At 48.2% G+C, this 20,684-nt stretch overlaps 1 protein-coding gene and 1 long non-coding RNA gene across 3 annotated transcripts in view; one reads left to right on the top strand and one right to left on the bottom strand.

Moving 5' to 3' along the window:
• LOC138250551 (uncharacterized) overlaps positions 1 to 20,684 on the bottom strand; it is a 235,957-nt gene that overhangs the window by 122,624 nt on the left and 92,649 nt on the right. Inside the window, exons 4-6 of one of the 2 annotated variants that reach the window (XM_069205541.1) lie at positions 8,834 to 9,235; positions 8,635 to 8,728; positions 4,604 to 6,073 (exon numbers count right to left, since the gene is read on the bottom strand). The exons of the other annotated variant lie outside the window; for it this stretch is intronic. Coding sequence (XP_069061642.1) covers positions 5,472 to 6,073; positions 8,635 to 8,728; positions 8,834 to 9,235 — 1,098 coding nt within the window. The 3' untranslated portion in view covers positions 4,604 to 5,471. Of the gene's footprint in view, positions 1 to 4,603; positions 6,074 to 8,634; positions 8,729 to 8,833; positions 9,236 to 20,684 lie in introns of those variants that run through there. 2 annotated transcript variants of the gene reach the window in all.
• LOC138250561 (uncharacterized) overlaps positions 1 to 20,684 on the top strand; it is a 200,948-nt gene that overhangs the window by 89,049 nt on the left and 91,215 nt on the right. The window lies entirely within an intron of this gene.

Below are 20,684 nucleotides of genomic sequence, written 5' to 3'. Positions count from 1 at the left end.
TTTGCCTGTATCTTTTGTGTTGGATACATGCGTTGTATGATGGTGTTGAAATTTAGAATTCTTTGTGGACTTGGAGTGGCTACTCCCTTTGATGTGTCTATTATGGCTCCTAGGTATTGTTGTACCTTGCGCGGCAGAATGTTGGATTTTGTAAAGTTGACGGTGAACCCGAGTTTGAAGAGGGTTTGTATGATCTGATTTGTGTGATTTGAGCACTGTATGAACGAATGGGCCTTGATTAGCCAGTCGTCCAAATATGGGAACACATGTATTTGCTGCCTTCTTATGTGTGCAGCGACTACCGCTAGACATTTGGTAAAGACTCTTGGTGCGGTTGTTAATCCGAAAGGCAGTACCTTGAATTGGTAATGTATTCCTTTGAATACAAACCTTAGGTATTTCCTGTGCGATGGGTGTATTGGTATATGGAAATAAGCATCCTTGAGGTCTAAAGTTGCCATGTAGTCGTGTAGTTTTAGCAATGGCAATACTTCTTGTAGTGTGACCATGTGGAAGTGGTCTGATTTGATGAAAGTGTTCACTACTCTGAGGTCTAGGATTGGTCTCAGTGTTTTGTCCTTCTTTGGTATCAGAAAGTACAGTGAGTAAACTCCTGTGTTTATTTGTGTGTTTGGCACTAATTCGATTGCATTCTTTTGCAATAGTGCCTGCACTTCTATCTCCAGGAGATTGGAATGGTGTGTTGTTAAATTTTGTGCTTTTGGTGGTATGTTTGGAGGGAATTGTAGAAATTCTATGCAATAACCATGTTGGATAATTGCTAGAACCCAAGTGTCTGTAGTGATTTTCTCCCATGCTTTGTAATAATGACCTATTCTTCCCCCCACTGGTGTTGTGTGGAGGGGGTGAGTGACATGTGAGTCACTGTTTAGTAGTAGGGGTTTTGGGGCTTTGAAATCTTCCTCTATTTCTAGGGAATTGCCCTCCTCTATATTGTCCCCGAAAACCTCCTCTATACTGTCCCTGGTAACTGGACGGTGTGGCTTGTGAGGTGCTGGCTTGTGTGCTTTGACCCCGAAACCCCCCTCGAAAGGGCGTTTTACGGAATGTGCTGTAATTCCCTCTGCTCTGCGGGGAGTAGAGTGCGCCCATGGCTTTGGCAGTGTCCGTATCTTTTTTGAGTTTCTCAATCGCTGTGTCCACTTCTGGACCGAACAGTTCTTTTTCATTAAAAGGCATATTGAGAACTGCTTGTTGAATCTCTGGTTTAAATCCAGACGTTCGGAGCCATGCATGCCTTCTGATAGTTACAGATGTATTAATTGTCCGTGCAGCTGTATCTGCAGCGTCCATGGAGGAGCGTATCTGGTTGTTGGAGATGGTCTGTCCCTCCTCAACCACTTGTTTTGCCCTATTTTGTAAGTCCTTGGGCAGATGTTCAATGAGATGTTGCATCTCGTCCCAGTGGGCTCTGTCATAGCGCGCAAGTAGTGCCTGGGAGTTCGCGATGCGCCACTGGTTTGCAGCTTGTGCTGCGACTCTTTTACCAGCTGCATCGAACTTGCGGCTTTCTTTATCTGGGGGTGGTGCATCTCCAGATGTGTGAGAGTTGGCCCTTTTCCTAGCTGCTCCTACAACGACAGAGTCTGGTGGCAGCTGTGTAGTGATGAAAACCGGGTCCGTAGGAGGCGCCTTATACTTTTTTTCCACCCTTGGTGTGATTGCCCTACTTTTGACCGGCTCCTTAAAGATGTCTTTTGCGTGCCGGAGCATACCAGGGAGCATAGGCAGGCTTTGGTATGAGCTGTGGGTGGAGGAGAGTGTGTTGAATAAGAAATCATCCTCGACCTGTTCTGAGTGGAGGCTTACGTTGTGAAATTGTGCTGCTCTAGCCACCACTTGAGAGTACGCGGTGCTGTCTTCTGGTGGAGATGGCTTTGTAGGGTATGCCTCCGGACTGTTATCTGACACTGGGGCGTCGTATAGGTCCCATGCGTCCTGATCTTGGTCACCCTGGCTCATGGTGGTGTGAGCTGGGGAGTGTGATGGAGTTTGTGCTGGTGAAACGTTAATCACGGGCGGAGGAGAGGGTGGTGGTGTAACTCTTTTCACCACTTTTGGTTGTGGTGTTTGTTCCGTCTGGAACTCCAACCTTCTCTTTCTCCTAATGGGGGGAAGGGTGCTTATTTTTCCTGTCCCCTGCTGAATGAAGATACGCTTTTGCGTATGGTCCACATCAGTTGCTTGTAGCTCTTCCTCAAACCTATGCTTCTGCATTTGGGAGGTTAGCGAGTGCTCTTCTGTATAAGAGCCTGAAGCTGGGTCGCTTGCAGTTTGTTTCGGCATCGAAACTTTGTCTGCGTGTTTTTTCGGCTCCGAGGTGACTTTTTTCCTTTTCGGGGCCGAAACCTCTCGGCGTCGATCTGTTTCGGTGCCGCTGTCTCGGCGTCGAGCCGTGTCCACACCGGCATCTCGGTGTCGAGGCTTGTCTCCAGCACTTTCTCGGTCCCGAGAAGGCTGCGTGCCGGTGTCTCGACCGGAGTCGGACGATCTCGGCACTGTTTGGGCCTTTTTCGGTGCCGACGGTCGGTCACCGAATTTATGGGTCGAGCCATGGCCTGGTGGCAGTGGCGTCCCCTGGGCCTTGTAAATGTTCCTCTGAGTGGATTTCGACGTCTTACTCACGGTTTGTGTATCGTCGAATCCTTCGGAGTCTGAGTCTTGGATCGAGAAGGTACCTTCCTCTTCCTGTTCCTCGAACTCCCGTTGGGCTGTCGGTGCGGACGCCATCTGAAGTCTTCTGGCTCGACGGTCTCGGAGTGTTTTTCGGGATCGGAACGCACGACAGGCCTCGCAGGTGTCTTCGCTGTGCTCAGGTGACAGGCACAGGTTGCAGACCAAGTGTTGGTCTGTGTAGGGGTATTTATTGTGGCATTTGGGGCAGAAACGGAACGGGGTCCGTTCCATCGGCGTTCTTCAGCACGCGGTCGGGCCGACCAGGCCCCGACGGAGGATTGAAAAACTACCCCGAAGGGCACCGGAGCTCTTCGATCTTCGATGCGGTGTGGAATCTAAGTACGCCGATCCCGAACGCAACAATACCGACGAAAATCTTCCGAAATTAGCTAATTTTCCGTTCCGAAACTCGGAGCGACAGGAACACGTCCGAACCCGATGGCGGAAAAAAAACAATCGAAGATGGAGTCGACGCCCATGCGCAATGGAGACAAAAGGAGGAGTCACTCGGTCCCGTGACTCGAAAGACTTCTTCGAAGAAAAACAACTTGTAACACTCCGGCCCAACACCAGATGGCGAGCCATTGCAGAACATGCGTATCTACAGCGACAGATGCCATCGAACATAGAAGTTTAATAAAAACAAAAGGTCTTTGTTAACACCAGACCTAATTAGGGACCAAGACCCACATGTAGGTAGCTTTTTGCATGTCGCAAAGAGCGACTTTCGCTGTTTGCGGCGTGCAAAAAGCACATTGCGATGCACAAACCCAGTTTTATGATTCAGTAACCTGGTTACCGAATCGCAAAACGGATTTGCGACTCGCAATTAGGAATGGGTGTTCCCTTCCTAATTGCGACTTGCAGTGCAATGTAGGATTGTTTTGTGACCGCGGGCGCAAACCAATCGCAGTTTGCACCCATTTCGAATGGGTGCTAACACTTTCGCTAAAGGGAAGGGGTCCCCATGGGACCCATTCCCCATTGTGAATGTCACTGTAAAAAAATGAAACGAAAACGTTTCATTTTTGTAATGCATCTCGTTTTCCTTTAAGGAAGACTGACTGCATTACAAAACAAAAAAAACTGCTTTATTGAAAAGCAGTCACAGACATGGTGGTCTGCTGTCTCCAGCAGGCCACCATCCCTGTGAGGGCCGCCATTCGCAAGGGGGTCGCAAATTGCGACCCACCTCATGATTATTCATGAGGTGGGCATTTGCAAAGCCCTTGCGAATCACAGATGGTGTCAGGAACACCATCCTACATTCGCAATTTGCGGGTCGCAAATCTGAACCTACCGACATGTGGCCCCAAATTCTTAAAGAAAGTCACAAAAGTGCACCCATGGTATATGTCGTACCCCTATAAAATATTTGTGAACTGTATTTTAGCATGGGTAAATACGATGTGTAGATTTGCTCATGTGAAAATCTATTGAGCATTTGCAAGTTCATTTTCCCTCCAGCCACTTTCTTCCCAACCCTGGAAGAAGTTCTAATTCTGCCATTGTCAGGAGTAAATGTCCAACCTTTCTTATTATGGGAAAATATTAGAGAGAAGCTGGTGAAAATCTTTCAAACATGCAGGTTAGTAGGTTTGCAGACTCAAAGGCATTCCAGCCCTGGAACTATTGCTTACTGCTTCCTCCAGCCCCAGTATGCAGATCTGCAGAAAGGTGGCAAAATAAGGAAATTGCTACAGAAGGGATTGAAACTGCAAGTATTCAAGCCCTACTAAGGTAGTAGCCCTGGCATAATCAGAGAGGCTATTATCAGAGCTCTTACATAATGAGATTGCTGCCATAATTTGTCGCCACACTACATGGCACCAAAGGGACAAGTAGATCTTTTTACAGGACAAGTAGATTTGAGAAACAACCTGTCCCCTGGACAAGTAGATATTTTAATAAATTCCACACCTCTGGTCTTGTGATGCGTGACCAGGTAGGGTAGGATGGTTGGAGGGGGAGGGGTGGTTATTTATTGTATGTTATAAAAACTGAGGGAAAAGAAACAAAAAGATCAATAAAAAAATATATTAAAAAAAATATTAAAATGTCAGGTTAAGCAAACATCAGATAAATGTATTAAGATACACAAGTGTTTAAAGGAGTGAGTCTGGTGGAACAGCAAATAGATTTGTGCCGTATGCCCACGCCAAGATTCCTATTACAGTTTGGTTACAAAAGCTTGGTGTGGTGTTTGGAAAATAGATTGCTTCCCCTCGCAGGTGACCTTAACGCCAGCAGGACACAACGTAAACTGGATATCTGCCTTGAGTAGCTGTTTAACTGGGGCAAACTTTCTTCTCATCTTCTGAACCGCAACTGTAAAGTCCAGAAAGAGTGATAAATTGGGAGAGAGGAGCGCAGCTCAGAGCACTTACCACTTCATTTAGTATGAAAAAGGGAACTTTATTAAAACAGGTGCACATGGCAATTTCCCTGGGCATTCTGCCTTACAAATCTAAAAACTAACTATACAAAAACATTATCTATTCTCTTACCACCACCCTAATGCCCCCCCCCACATACCTAACCGTGCAACTATCTACTTCCTAACCAACTTAACTTTCTGTATGTAACCTTTAACTTACAAAGCTAGTCCAGGCGAGAGGTTGTTTATCCCCGCCCTTTCAGGGTGGTTCGCCATTGGCAACACCAATAAAACTTTGGCAAAACTTTCTAGGCCGCCACCACCACCCAGAGAGAAGGCCTGTTTGATGGTTTTTCTGCCCCACTCCAATCACCTTAACTGACTATCTTGACCCAAATCACAGACGAATATTCAGAGTCCTGGCCAGCACCTCTCTCAATTCCAGCATGTACAAATTCATACCAAACTTGGAGAGATGCACCCCATCTCCTCGAAAACATTTTGCATCGTTATATTTGATTTCCGAATGCCAAATTCGCCCAAAATCCTCGTGTCTGCAAAAAACACTCATCTCCCGGTTAACTTTTCTACGAGCTCTGTCAATCGCTGCTGGCTTGTTGGCCCCTTCCCAGGTCCGTCTAGGAATAAGCTCTGTCCATATCACAGAGCATCCTATCCACTGTCTCTTAATCTCCAATAAATCCTGCTTCATTGCACGCATCAGATCCAGTCCAGTTTCTGCCACGAAATCGTTTTCTCCAAGGTGAATCACCAAAACATCTGGGCATCTTCTGCCAGACAACATGCTGTTCAAACACTTCAGTAACTCTTTCCATCGCATATTCTCTTTACCCCGCCAGGTAATCGGGAACAGATGATGGTCAAAACCCAGATTCACTCCATGCTCACTCTTTGCCGCTTGCTTCTCGGCCCACTTTATGGAAGAGTGGCCCACCACCCAAATGGATTTATCCGCAGCTGCTGGGCCTGGAACGGAACCTGTAAGAGATAACAGCAATACATGTTTAAACAATAACCTACCCACGTTCTTAACAATCCAACCCTTCCAACAGCACATATTTTCTTCAGCAATCCGAAGACCATCTCCCTCAAAAGCACAATGTCCTCCAGTGTCCATGCTCTCCTGCCAGCCTCAGTTGCTGCCCCAATGCGAAAGGAATGCATTCCATGCGCTGCCACAGAAACCCCCAAACTCTTCAGGGCCTTGTGCAGAACGGACAGCAGTTGGAACACTATAATGGGACACCCCTCCCACACACGCCTAAAAAGCTAAACGTAGGAAGCTCCTGAAACTACTCGCCCCTTGTCACCTAAGTATACTGGGCAGAGGGTAGTTACCAGGTAAGTCTAAAAAGCCACTCTCCTGCCCTTCGACGACTGGTCAGTCTTAAGAGTTATGCAGCCATATTTCCATCCTATCCTCCTGCCTTGTACTATCCTTCCAGCACAACCCCTTCTATCTCCCTCACCAATAAGTATGGTGAACAAACATGACTCAGCCCTGTATTATACCATTGCCAAGACGTGATACCTTTACAAAATAACATGACAAAGGCTGCCCTTCTCGACCCTGCTCCCTCACCAAACCTTCAAGCATTCTCTTCCCCAGTTCCACTGCGGACGGCGTGTAACCCCATGCTAATTTTCCCATGAAGGTCATGCCTGATAACTTCCTAGCTAGGATCACCCCTGACAATACCCTTTCAGTCTAAATTGTACCACATCTTCTGTCCTTCACCTCGCCAGTCTGTGCCCTAGCTTCCACAAATTCTGACCAAGCCTGTCCGTTTGCTCTCCTAGTGAAATCGACCAACAATCCCACCACCAGTTGCACCACCCTTTGTTTCCCACTGTCCACAGTTCTATCAGCATAAGCATCTTGTGTCTGTCCACCTCTGTGGCTAGCCCATGGAATCTCTCCCACTGTGAACAAGACAATCCGCAATGTCATTCACTCAAAGCACTTGTCTTGTTTTGAACAAAATGTCATGTCTCAGGCATCCAAGCATAGATACTTGCAGCAACTTCAACACTTTGCGCTTTCCTGGTTGACTGACCATTTACGATCTGGACCACTGCCATGTTATCCATACTGAACATTTTCCTTTGATCTGCCAATTCAGAGCCCTACAATGTGATGGCTACCACCAGTGGTAAGAATTCCAGGAATACAATGCACCTGGCCATCCAACTTTCACCCTGCTGGCCAATTCTTCCGCACAGCAATACCCTTGTCAATATAGGTCAAACCCCATGCCCCCTGCTGCATCCAAAGAGATCTGTATGTCCCGCTCAGTTTCGACCGGGCTGCACAATGGAATTCAGTTGAAGGAATTCAGAAAGAAACCCCACAAGCTGAAATCTCTTTTTAACCCCTACCAACAAGTGTATGTATTGATGGGACAGTGTCAGGCCAAGCCTTCTGCAAAATGTACGCCAAGCTCTGAGCAATCTGCATGCAAAATTAAAATGCCCTAGTAGAACCTGCACCTCCTTCATCCTCACTTTTTCTTTTCCAATCATGACGAGCAGCAAGCTCTGTATTTTTTGTTTCTTGTTGTTCAACTCACAGGCGATGTAAGCGCTATGGCCAATCTCAATCCCCAGAAATAACACTCCCTGTGACCAAACAACTGCTGTGGCTAGTAAGGACCAGAGCTCCCTGGATGTTGCTGCCTCTGCCCTGATGTCTGCCCTTGGTGTCCTCCTGCAGCACTGAAGCAGTGTATGAGCGGGGGCTTCCCAGAACATTTCAAACACTCATGTCGAAACTGGCAATACTCCTGTGTGCACAAGCCCTTGTTACAGTACCAACACACTCCCCATGATCCACCTTGTCCCTTCGTAGCTGACCCCGCCGCTCCTCGGGTGGGGCATCCCTGAAACAGCAGATATAAGATGAGTGAAAATTGATTTCCTGAATCTGGAGGGCCCATGGTGTGTTGGCACAAGTCAGAGTTAACCTTCCCACACTTTGCTTCTGAGTCCAATGCCGTACGTTCTCACTGAACTCATGGTCATACTGCGCCCTAGAAATGTGTGATCTGTGCTTTACAAATGACATCCATGCATTTTAACAGTGCTATGCAGCACTCTTGATATTGCAAGAAATTAACACTGGCGTATATAAGAAATGCTGTGGTCCATTTCTCAATTGTCGGAGGCACCTGTGGCCTCTTGGAGAGCTCATACACTTCCTCCTTCGACCCCTCGTTGGAGTGCACCCTCCTGTGCACTAATGAGCGCATCTCCACATATTCCCTTTTCCATATTTTCTCTTTTGTGGCCAGCACCCATGGTGCACCCAAAGGCTTCATTATTCCTATGTATGGTAACTTTCTGACCTTTACTGCCGACTGTGGTCCCAGCACAGTCCACCTCTTCCCCCTTGCCAGTACCAGTACTTTCATCCCTGGGCTCATCCTGCCCACAGCTGTACATCATCTCCTCCTGAGGAAATCCCTCCCCCCCCACCACCAAAGCACCCACATCTGTGGATACCATCACTGGACCCGATACCACTTCCCTGTTTTTCTTACCTGGAATCAATGTCAGTGCCCGTGCAGAGGCTTGCCGCCTAGTCAGTTGACTCCATTTCTCCAGCACCGCTCCCTGCTGTGAATCACCTGCTGCCTGTAACACACCAGACACAGACACATTAATGCGCCCACCCGCCCATTTTTCACCTTTATTCCACCAAAGCCCCTCTACATCCTCAGGAGCATCCTCATCCATTACCTTGTCTTTCTCCTGACTGTCCACATCATAAGCCAGTTGAATATCGCCAGCAGCATCATCTACCCCTGCCCAACTAGGGCCAGCGGTTTCCCCATGCTGTTTTACCACTGACATCCGCTGCGCCTGGGCCTGAAAGTCGATGTCCTGGGGGGCCGTTAAAACCCCTCCATACCGCTCTGCCGATGCGGTCCGTCCGAACTGTTCACCGGTGGTGCCGGAGGCTGCTCTAAACCTTCCTGCTGGTAACACGGACGAGGCCTTGTCAGAACTTCTTCTGCTAGTTGTTGCTTGGTCCTCTGACTTAATCCAGCGGACCACACTGGGTCCTGCGATCGCTTCCCCTTGGGCCATATGAGTTGCACCGGACTCTGCGGAGTCTTCTACTCTGGTGCTCTTTGTGACCTGTAAAGAAGAAGACAGAACTGGTGTATTGGCTCCCTGCACCCCTAAAGCCTGGCACAAACCTGAATCTGTATCTCCAAACCATCTGCCCTGTTCCGCACTTCCAGTTACACAAACCTCCGTACACTACCTACTGCCCCTAATATGTTTCCCATGGACACCTGTCTCTCCTGACAGCCCTCCTACCTCGCTCCCCCGCTGCCTATACCCCCATGCAGCTCCCCCCTCGTAAAGTTTGGACTCCACCCCCCCCACACACTGTCCTTCGTGTGAACCCCCTTGTCGTCCTCATTGCCCCATTCTATGAGCACTGCCACCAATGCTGACAATGTCCCCCGCGCACCTGCGCCCCCAGCCCCACCCTACCCTACCCTACCCTACCCTACCCTATGTACTGGTCCCCTGCGTGGCCCTGTACAACCAGCCCTGCTCCTCAAGCAAAATGGACTTCCATGGCATCCTCCCACCCACCCGCCTCCTGTCCTCATAACTGGTGCACTGCCCTACTTTTCTCGCTGGCCCCAGACTCAAGGGCCTCCTTGCGGGCCACTCAATGAGTCTTTGAACTGCCCCGTACACTGACTGGTTTATCTTTGCTTGCTGTTGCCCTCACCCTACGTGGTGACAAGCCAATACAGCAGCCAACATGCACTCTGACTCCCTCCAAGCCGGGAAGGCTGACACTACTACCTCTGCGCCAGCCACCACCAGATCAAGACACCCAGCCTCCCTCAGAAGGTGCAAAGCCTGTGCTACTTTATCAGCCATGCCTTATATCACGACAACACCACCACCACCACCACCACCACCTCAGAACGCCAAAAATTGTGCTGCCGGCTCTCCCTGCCACCAGGCCAACTGTAATCAAAATGGTGGTAGTGAATCCAACACATTCCAAGATAAAAAACCCTTTGGCTATCTCCCTAGGGGGAGAAGTCCAAAACAAGATGGAAATCACCCAGACTGAACCACCTTCATAATTATCTCGACTGGCAGACCACCTCCTTTTGGTCGACTGCCCCCAAAACTCCCATTGTAGCTCAAAATGTTCTGTACAGGTTTACCTCTAGCAAGTCTAAGTGGGGAGTTTTGGTCATGAAAGTTTATTATTAGGCTGGTTATTCATGCTTTTGTATTTCTCGAAGGAAACTCTAGTCTTAATCTTTAAGGGGGTGCTGCAAGCACTTTAGGAAGTAAGTCATGTTTTGTTAACTCTGTTTATTTTTCAGTGCCACCTTCCTATTAGTGTTTGGTGGAGTACTTTTCACAGAATCATCCCCAGAAGAGGGCATTTGTTTATGCAGTGACAAAACATTCTAACACCTTACCCATCAACGTTGCTGGATCTGAAAATCTTTTGCCTTTTCGTAAACATATGAAAACATGATTTCTTTCACCTTATCCTTCGGAAGCGATTATTCCAATTTCCCTCTTTATGCTGGTATCTCCCGATGATGTAGTACGTTTACACCTTAGGGTATAGCTACGCTTTCATTTTGTTTCATTTTATCCCCTTGGAAGTGGGTTATTTACCGATTCTAGTGCCAACTTCCTCTCCCTATCCTTCGATCTTGGAAGGGAAGGTTTTAAAGATGTCTCAGCATGAAACTGCGCGCACTGCTCATGCAGATCGTCAAAGTAGATGAGCTTCTATCCACAGGTAGAGTAGGATTTGAAGAGAGTATTTCTGTTACAAGGAAAACTCTCATTAGCTCAGAAAGTGGAAACTGTTCCACATAATTACCCCCAAACCTTACAGTTGTCTGAAAGCTAAAGATGGGACTGGTTCAAGACAGGGGCAGACCAGGAATTTAGCAGGGTAAGGTCACAGAGAGGCTAGAACAGAGCTTTTCTCGGGGACCCCCTCACACACAGTAGAAATCTAAGCAATTATAGACTCTAGGGGGAGTAGGAGAGCTCAGCACTTTCACCTCACTGGCTGAAGTTTGGTGGCTTCAAATATGGTGGATGTGATACTTAACCCACACTATTGTTGGGGCTCAGACATTTTCACACTGTTTACCACTATTTAAAATTACAAAAGAATCCCAGATTGACGATGGCGAGTGATTTTAGCATAAATATATTAAAGAACTTAAGAATCCGCAAGATTCCCTCTAACAAAATACTGGTCTACACAACATAATTATAATCCATCAGCCATTAGCGCATTCCATTGATCATGTTCATTGTGAAAAGGATATCACCATAACCAAATAATTCTTCTTGTGTTGATCACAAAAGTTCCCAAGGGGCAAACTGCATCTTCATTTTTCAGCAGAAGAATGCAACGACTGCCCAATCAGAACCTGCACTCAAGATAATCAACATTTGGACGGAACCCATTTTCTGTGGCTTACAAAGTATAATGGTAATGAAGCGGTCAAGCCAGCCCCAACAATTCAGTGACTTACATGTAAACTACACATTCTGCACAGGACTTGCTATGAGGCCAGATCATGTCTGCAGACAAGAGGAAGAAAAGAAATGTGAAAATGTTGCCAATGTGTGAGGTGTTAAGGATCAGCACACTCCCATGGTTGGCCTGAATGAGCAAATTCAACGATTCCGGACAAACCACTAGGTGGCAGGATATACATCCTATGACCATCCACAACAACGTAATGCTGCAAAACTTTTAATGCCATTTACCTACCCCAGATCTTGGAACAGGCAGATTAAACTCAGTTTGGTTCATAAACGTTGGTAAACATACTAAGGAGGCAACCGTGGAATTCTCTCCAGTTTCACGTAAAGTCTTGAACTAACAAAAGGTGATTTCAGTTAATCATTAAGGGCTCACTACACACAGGATTAGCATAAAAAAAAGGGGATGAATGTCCTTGGTTTCTTTAAAAATCTTGTGACCTTTTTCACAGCTGCAGAAAGGAAAAGTTACATACCTGTGAGACTCAGTTTGCAGCGTGTAGGGCTGTAGCTTCAGATGCTGTGCACTATCCTACCATAAAGCATAGGTGTTGGAATATCCCAGAAATAATCACAAAGCACCAGGAGAGACTGCTCATTACAGTGCATAAATAATTGATCTTCAGTGGGTTAGGCTGTGTGCATAATCCAATTGGCAGCATTTGTGCAACGATTATCTACCGCTAAAACTTGGCCTGCCTGTTTGGTGTCTACACTGAATGAATGGTGATGCTACAAAGCACTAACAAGTTTTGCTGTTGGCATCTTTATTTCTTCATGGTGCCGCCATTTTTGATTAAAGAAGACGTTCCCCATCTTTGAATGACGACATACTAAGAGGACATCTCATTGGACAGGGAAGCTTCAGCAGAATCAATGCGGTATTTGTGAATGCATCACACCCCTGGTATGTGAGATCTGGATCCACATTCCATTCTGAATCTGGGTGTGCATATGTGGAGATTTAAGTAATGTGCAATCTCATACACTGCCATAGTTTCCTTAGGTATCGGCAAGGTCCTAAATCCAGGATGGTTAGGCCTTCAAAATGTGCCTTGACATGTTAGCTTGTGGTGGTCGTCTGTCTGGTGATTTGGCATCAATGTTCATGCCAATACGTATGCTTCTTTGTATGACATCACTGCCTTCTGTCGATACACTACTACGTTTGATATTAAGTTGTTCAGAATGCTGCAACGCAATCCCTAGACTTTGATGCATCAGCTTCCTTGCCCTCATTTCAGGACGGGTATCCTTAGCCCTCAATGCATTCTTCTATAGAACTTTAATAAGATCATGACTCTTGAAGCCAAAATCCTGCCTGTGCTCAATCTCCTAGACTTTGTTGTGAGGTAAGTCCTCTCAAGGCTGATCCCACAGTCTTTAGCAGATTCCTGGCTCTCTTAGGCGCAGTCTTTGCAACAGCATGTAAATTTCTTTGTGGATTCTGGAAAATATTGCTCTACAGTGTGGGAGCCTTTGAGAAAGCGGGGACATGCTCTGCTGTGCATCAACATCAACAATGGCAAAATGCATCCTGTGCCTCATATCTTCTAACACTCGTTGTATTCCTTGGTGTGGACTCCAAGATCTTATGGTTAATGTGCCTTTGGTGCATAACAGTCTCTTTGCAGTGTAACACCTTCTACACACAATTAGCCTTGATGTGATCCTCCTGTAGGCAGGGGTTGTACAATGAGTGCTAGCATGTTTAAGGAACCGTTCCATTGTAAATGGGACATGATTTACAGTGGTAGTTTCCCACCCACCAACAAGCGAGCCATCCAGCGACAACCTGGCCCAGGGTCTTCAAAGAAAGAACAATACCAAAATTCAACCAAGCATTTGGAGTCATTCCTGGACTACTTTGGTTGCTGTCTGTGCCTCCAGTGTCGAATTATTCTTCAATCTCCAGAAATATCTTTTGTTAAACGTTTTTCCAACCGAACATTAAGAAAACACATCAAATAAATCTTTGGTGGCGTTGGTGTCTGTGTGACATGGGTTTCCTGCAGCATATTCAAAAGCAACTTTATGAACGAAATATTTAATATTTCAAAAGCAATACAGTAAATGGCAGAAGAGAGCAAAGCATCCAATTTTGGAACACCTTATGCCGCAATCAGATGTCTTAAAGTTTAGCAGTATATTGTTTAAAACAAAAGAGCCACCCAAATGTCCATGTGAACTTGAGTATCTGAATAAGGTTTACACAGGCATGCAGACATGGAACTCGTTTAATCAAATTTTGAATAAAAATAGCGAAATGGCTTGTGACTTCTTCAATAAACTGCTATAATGCTCTAAATCAGTGGTTCCCAACCTTTTTACTTCTGTGGACCCCCATTTTATCAATACTGGAGCCCGGGGACCCCCACTGACTCATTATTGGACTCCGTGGACCCCCACTGAGCCATTACTGATAGTTGGAACCTAATATTATTAAATTTTCAAAGCAGTTGCGGACCCCCTAAGGAGGCTTCGCGGACCCCCAGGGGTCCCCGGCCCACAGGTTGGGAACCACTGCTCTAAATATTACATAGAGCCAATATAATTTATTTATGCAAGAATAAAGAGAAACAAGGCGCAGTGAAAGGTGCACATTACCCCAAGTGACCCAACATAACCAAAAAACGTGATAACAGTGAACATGATACATGTATATTGGTTTAACAGACATCCATATATGATATCTTTATCAGAGAGTCCAAGAACACAAAGTTAAAATCAGTGTTTTAACATTCAATTGTATTTCTGTAAAAATGTCAATGGTTTTTCGTACCTCAAAGATATGAGAGTCTCTTCAGGACTTAAGTAATGAAGTAAGATAAGGAGGGAACATACTGGTTTCTCAGAAGAAAACTGGAAAGCTCAAGGGGACAAAGTCCTTGTTTGTAATTTCAAAAGTGCCACCAATTTGTGTGACAAGAAACAAAATTTATAATCATGAGGCAATGCCTGGGTGAAAGGATAAAAAAAAAAAAAAACAATTAGATGCCCAAGTCTAAACTGAGGGGATTAGTATATACCCAATAGAGGCGCGTGGTGCTAACAGCGAGACCCGGGGTCGCCGACCAGAAGCATCGTATATTGACTTTGGCAAAAGGAGGAACTAGAGGAAGGAGGCGCAGCCCAGTCAGTGATGGGTTACTGGCAGTCCGGCATGCGGCGCTGAACCTGATGTTAGGAGCCGTCCGGCACTAGACTCCCACGAATATTGTGGTTTTCCCCCTAGGGTGCGGGGGCACGATGCCTGACCCAGCGGGGTTGTTGGAGTGGCGGAGGGGGGTGAGACGGAGGGGCCTGGCTCCTTGCCTGCCCACAGCACAAGGAGATTCATGGTGGGAATCCCACCACAAGAAAGCTGGAGACTGGCCCAGCCTTCGCAAAAGGGTAGAAGCAGAACTGTGTAGACACTCTGGCCGCAGAACCGACTAAAGGTGACCCGTGGGATTTGAGTGCGGGGCCCAGAGCAGCCCTTCTATAGCACTAGTGACAGAGGCACGTCGCACATCCTAGCTTAGCTCTGAAAGGGCTCACCAGGCGGAAAACGAAGCCTAAATCACAGGGCCCTGTGGGACAAATGTCCCAGACCTTGCCTGATCAGATACCAGAGGTGACTGCACACGCTGAAACAGAAGAGATGAGTGACACCCTAAACAAAATACTGGGGGCCATCGAAGACCCCAAGCTCACCATGCAGCGAGATATTGGCAAGGTAGCAGCCGAGTTAGGGTTACTGCGTGCGGACCACCAGAAATTGACCGATAAAGTCCGGGAAGTGGAATGTGCAGTGACGACCTTCCAGCCACCCCACTAAGCACTGCAGTTCCAAGTGTCACATGTAGCAGACAGAGAGGATGGATTGGAACGACAAGCAGAAGATGCGGAAGGCTGCAACAACATCCGCATTGTTGGACTGCCAGAGGGAATACAGGGGAGTAATATGGTGCAATTCCTTGAACTATGGCTGTGTAATCTAATGGACGGCCATGACCTTATGCCCTTCTTTGCTCTGGAGAGGGTGCACCACATACTGGCGCAAAGACGCAACCCGGTAGGCCGCCTTGACCCGTTGTGGCCAAGCTTCTTTATTAGAGACCTGCTGTTGCAGAGGGCCCGTGTGGCTTGGCCTTTCATGGTGGAGGGAGGGACAAACAAGTCTCTTCCCAGGCTTTAAAGCAGCTATGCTGGCCAAAAGAGGCACCTACGCAGCGGTAAAGAGAGCGCTAAGAGAGGAAGGGATAACATATGCACTACTCTTCCCCTACTGGCTGAAACTTATGGTGGACGGGACTACGCCCTTTTGTCAGGATCCTGAAGAAGCATGGGCCTGGCTGAAACACTATCCATCAGGCACGACTGGGTCCCCAAAACGGAAAACAAAGAAAAGAATATGGCTGCGACTGTCTGTAGGAAAGTACCATCTTGCCTGGCATGTTACCCCCACATTTCACTGTATATATGTTGTTTTAGTCTATGTGTCATTGGGACCCTGCCAGGCAGGGCCCCAGTGCTCATAAGTGTGCCCTGTATGTGTTCCCTGTGTGATGACTAACTGTCTCACTGAGGCTCTGCTAACCAGAACCTCAGTGGTTATGCTCTCTCTGATTTCCAAATGGTCACTGTAAGGAAATGCCTCCTTGGCATGGTTACCCCCTGACTTTTTGCCTTTGCTGATGCTATGTTTTGATTTGAAAGTGTGCTGAGGCCTGCTAACCAGGCCCCAGCACCAGTGTTCTTTCCCTAACCTGTACTTTTGTTTTACACAATTGGCACACCCTGGCATCCAGGTAAGTCCCTTGTAACTGGTACCCCTGGTACCAAGGGCCCTGATGCCAGGGGAGGTCTCTAAGGGCTGCAGCATAGCTTATGCCACCCTGGGGACCCCTCACTCAGCACAGACACACTGCTTGCCAGCTTGTGTGTGCTGGTGAGAACAAAACGAGTAAGTCGACATGGCACTCCCCTCAGGGTGCCATGCCAACCTCACACTGCCTATGCAGTATAGATAAGTCACCCCTCTAGCAGGCCTTACAGCCCTAAGGCAGGGTGCACTATACCATAGGTGAGGGCACCAGTGCATGAGCACTGTGCCCCTACAGTGTCTAAGCCAAACCTTCGACATTGTAAGTGCAGGGTAGCCATAAGAGTATATGGTCTGGGAGTCTGTCAAACACGAACTCCACAGCACCATAATGGCTACACTGAAAACTGGGAAGTTTGGTATCAAACTTCTCAGCACAATAAATGCACACTGATGCCAGTGTACATTTTATTGTAAAATACACCCCAGAGGGCACCTTAGAGGTGCCCCCTGAAACCTTAACCAACTACCTGTGTAGGCTGACTGGTTCTAGCAGCCTGCCACACTCGAGACATGTTGCTGGCCCCATGGGGAGAGTGCCTTTGTCACTGAGGCCAGTAACAAAGCCTGCACTGGGTGGAGATGCTAACACCTCCCCCAGGCAGGAGCTGTAACACCTGGCGGTGAGCCTCAAAGGCTCACCCCCTTTGTTCCAGCACCGCAGGCCACTCCAGCTAGTGGAGTTTTCCGCCCCCTCCGGCCACGGCCCCACTTTTGGCGGCAAGGCCGGAGGAAATAATGAGAATAACAAGGAGTCACTGACCAGTCAGGACAGCCCCTAAGGTGTCCTGAGCTGAAGTGACTAACTTTTAGAAATCCTCCATCTTGCAGATGGAGGATTCCCCCAATAGGGATAGGATTGTGACCCCCTCCCCTTGGGAGGAGGCACAAAGAGGGTGTACCCACCCTCAGGGCTAGTAGCCATTGGCTACTAACCCCCCAGACCTAAACACGCCCTTAAATTTAGTATTTAAGGGCTCCCCTGAACCTAAGAATTTAGATTCCTGCAACTTACCGAAGAAGAAGACTGCCGAGCTGAAAACCCCTGCAGAAGAAGAAAGAAGACACCAACTGCTTTGGCCCCAGTCCTACCGGCCTGTCTCCTGCCTTCTAAAGAAACCTGCTCCAGCGACGCTTTCTCCAAGACCAGCGACCTCCGAATCCTCAGAGGACTGCCCTGCTTCCAAGAGACCAAGAAACTCCAGAGAACAGCGGCCCTGTTCAACAAAGACTGCAACTTTGTATCCAGAGGAGCAGATTTAAAGACCCCTGCAATCCCCGCAAGAAGCGTGAGACTTGCAACAATGCACCTGGCGACCCCGACTCGACTGGTGGAGAACCAACACCTCAGGGAGGACCCTCCGGCGACTCCAAGACCGTGAGTAACCAAAGTTGTCCCCCATGAACCTCCACAGCGACGCCTGCAGAGGGAATCTCGAGGCTCCCCCTGACGGCGACTGCCTGACTCTGAAATCCCGACACGTCGAAAAGACCCTGCACCCGCAGCCCCCAGCACCTGAAGGATCGGAACTTCAGTGCAGGAGTGACCCCCAGGAGGCCCTCTCCCTTGCCCAGGTGGTGGCTACGTCAAGGAGCCCCCCCCCTTGCCTGCCGGCACCGCTGAAGAGACCCCTTGGTCTCCCATTGATTTAAATTGCGAACCCGACGCTTGTTTGCACACTGCACCCGGCCGCCCCAGTGCCGCTGAGGGTGTACTTTTTGTGTGAGCTTGTGTCCCCCCCCCCCCGCCCCGGTGCCCTACAAAACCCCCCTGGTCTGCCCCCCGAAGACGCGGGTACTTACCTGCTGGCAGACTGGAACCGGGGCACCCCCTTCTTTCCATTGAAGGCTATGCGTTTTGGGCACCACTTTGAACTCTGCACCTGACCGGCCCTGAGCTGCTGGTGTGGTGACTTTGGGGTTGCTCTGAACCCCCAACGGTGGGCTACCTTGGACCCCAATTTGAACCCCGTAGGTGGTTTACTTACCTGCAAGAACTAACATTACTTCACCTCCCCCAAGAACTGTGAAAATTGCACTAAGTGTCCACTTTTAAAACAGCTAAATGTGTTTTATGTAAAAAGTATATATGCTATTGTGATTATTCAAAGTTCCTAAAGTACTTACCTACAATACCTTTCAAATGAGATATTACATGTAGAATTTGAACCTGTGGTTCTTAAAATAAAATAAGAAAATATATTTTTCTATAACAAAAACCTATTGGCTGGAATTGTCTCTGAGTGTGTGTTCCTCATTTATTGCCTGTGTGTATGTACAACAAATGCTTAACACTACTCCTTTGATAAGCCTACTGCTCGACCACACTACCACAAAATAGAGCATTAGTATTATCTCTTTTTGCCACTATCTTACTCTAAGGGGAACCCTTGGACTCTGTGCATACTATTCCTTACTTTGAAATAGTGCATACAGAGCCAACTTCCTACAGTCACTAACAGGCTAGTGAGCAATTTTACCAATTTACATTGGCATACTGGAACACCCTTATAATTCCCTAGTATATCGTACTGAGGTACCCAGGGTATTGGGGTTCCAGGAGATCCCTATGGGCTGCAGCATTTCTTTTGCCACCCATAGGGAGATCTGACTATTCTTACACAGGCCTGCCTGTGCAGCCTGAGTGAAATAACGGCCACGTTATTTCACAGCCATTTACCACTGCACTTAAGTAACTTATAAGTCACCTATATGTCTAACCTTCACCTGGTGATGGTTGGGTGCAAAGTTACTTAGTGTGAGGGCACCCTGGCACTAGCCAAGGTGCCCCCACATCGTTCAGGGCAAATTCCCCGGACTTTTGGAGTGCGGGGACACCATTACACACGTGCACTATACATAGGTCACTACCTATGTATAGCCTCACAATGGTAACTCCGAACATGGCCATGTAACATGTCTAAGATCATGAAATTGTCACCCCAATGCCATTCTGGCATTGGGAAGACAATTCCATGATCCCCCGGGTCTCCAGCACAGAACCGGGTACTGCCAAACTGCCTTTCTGGGGTCTCCACTGCAGCTGCTGTCAACCCCTCAGACAGGTTTCTGCCCTCCTGGGGTCCAGCCAGGCCTGGCCCAGGAAGGCAGAACAAAGGACTTCCTCTGAGAGAGGGTGTTACACCCTCTCCCTTTGGAAATAGGTGTCAGGGCTGGGGAGGAGTAGCCTCCCCAGCCTCTGGAAATGCTTTGATGGGCACAGATGGTGCCCATCTCTGCATAAGCCAGTCTACACCGGTTCAGGGATCCCCCAGCCCTGCTCTGGCGTGAAACTGGACAAAGGAAAGGGGAGTGACCACTACCCTGACCTGCACCTCCCAGGGGAGGTGCCCAGAGCTCCTCCAGTGTGTCCCAGACCTCTGCCATCTTGGATTCAGAGGTGTGCTGGCACACTGGACTGCTCTGAGTGGCCAGGACCAGCAGGTGACGTCCCACACTCCTTCTGATAGGCTCTTACCTTTCTTACTAGCCTATCCTCCTTCCTAGGTAGCCAAACCTCCTTTTCTGGCTATTTAGGGTCTCTGCTTTGGGGAATTCTTCAGATACCGAATGCAAGAGCTCACCAGAGTTCCTCTGCATCTCCCTCTTCACCTTCTGCCAAAGAATCGACCGCTGACTGCTCAGGACGCCTGCAAAACCGCAACAAAGTAGCAAAGACGACTACTGCAACCTTGTATCGCTTCATCCTGCCGGCTTTCTCGACTCTTTCCTGGTGGTGCATGCTCTGGGGGTAGCCTGCCTCCTTTCTGCACCAGGAGCTCTGAAGAAATCTCCCGTGGGTCGACGGAATCTTCCCCCTGCAACCGCAGGCACCAAAAGAACTGCATCACCGGTCCTCTGGGTCCCCTCTCAGCACGATGAGCGTGGTCCCTGGAACTCAGTAACTCTGTCCAAGTGACTCCCACAGTCCAGTGACTGTTCAGTCCAAGTTTGGTGGAGGTAATTCCTTGCCTCCCCACGCTAGACTGCATTGCTGGGTACCGTGTGATTTGCAGCTGCTCCGGCTCCTGTGCACTCTTCCAGGATTTCCTTCGTGCACAGCCAAGCCTGGGTCCCTGACACTAACCTGCAGTGCACAACCTTCTGAGTTGTCCTCCGGCGTCGTGGGACTCCCTTTTCGGGTGGACTTCGGTT

Source organism: Pleurodeles waltl, chromosome 1_2 (assembly GCF_031143425.1).
Source record: "Pleurodeles waltl isolate 20211129_DDA chromosome 1_2, aPleWal1.hap1.20221129, whole genome shotgun sequence".
NCBI lineage: Eukaryota > Metazoa > Chordata > Amphibia > Caudata > Salamandridae > Pleurodeles > Pleurodeles waltl.
Note: the sequence above shows the minus strand (reverse complement) of the source record. Positions and strands in the feature narration are given on the sequence as shown.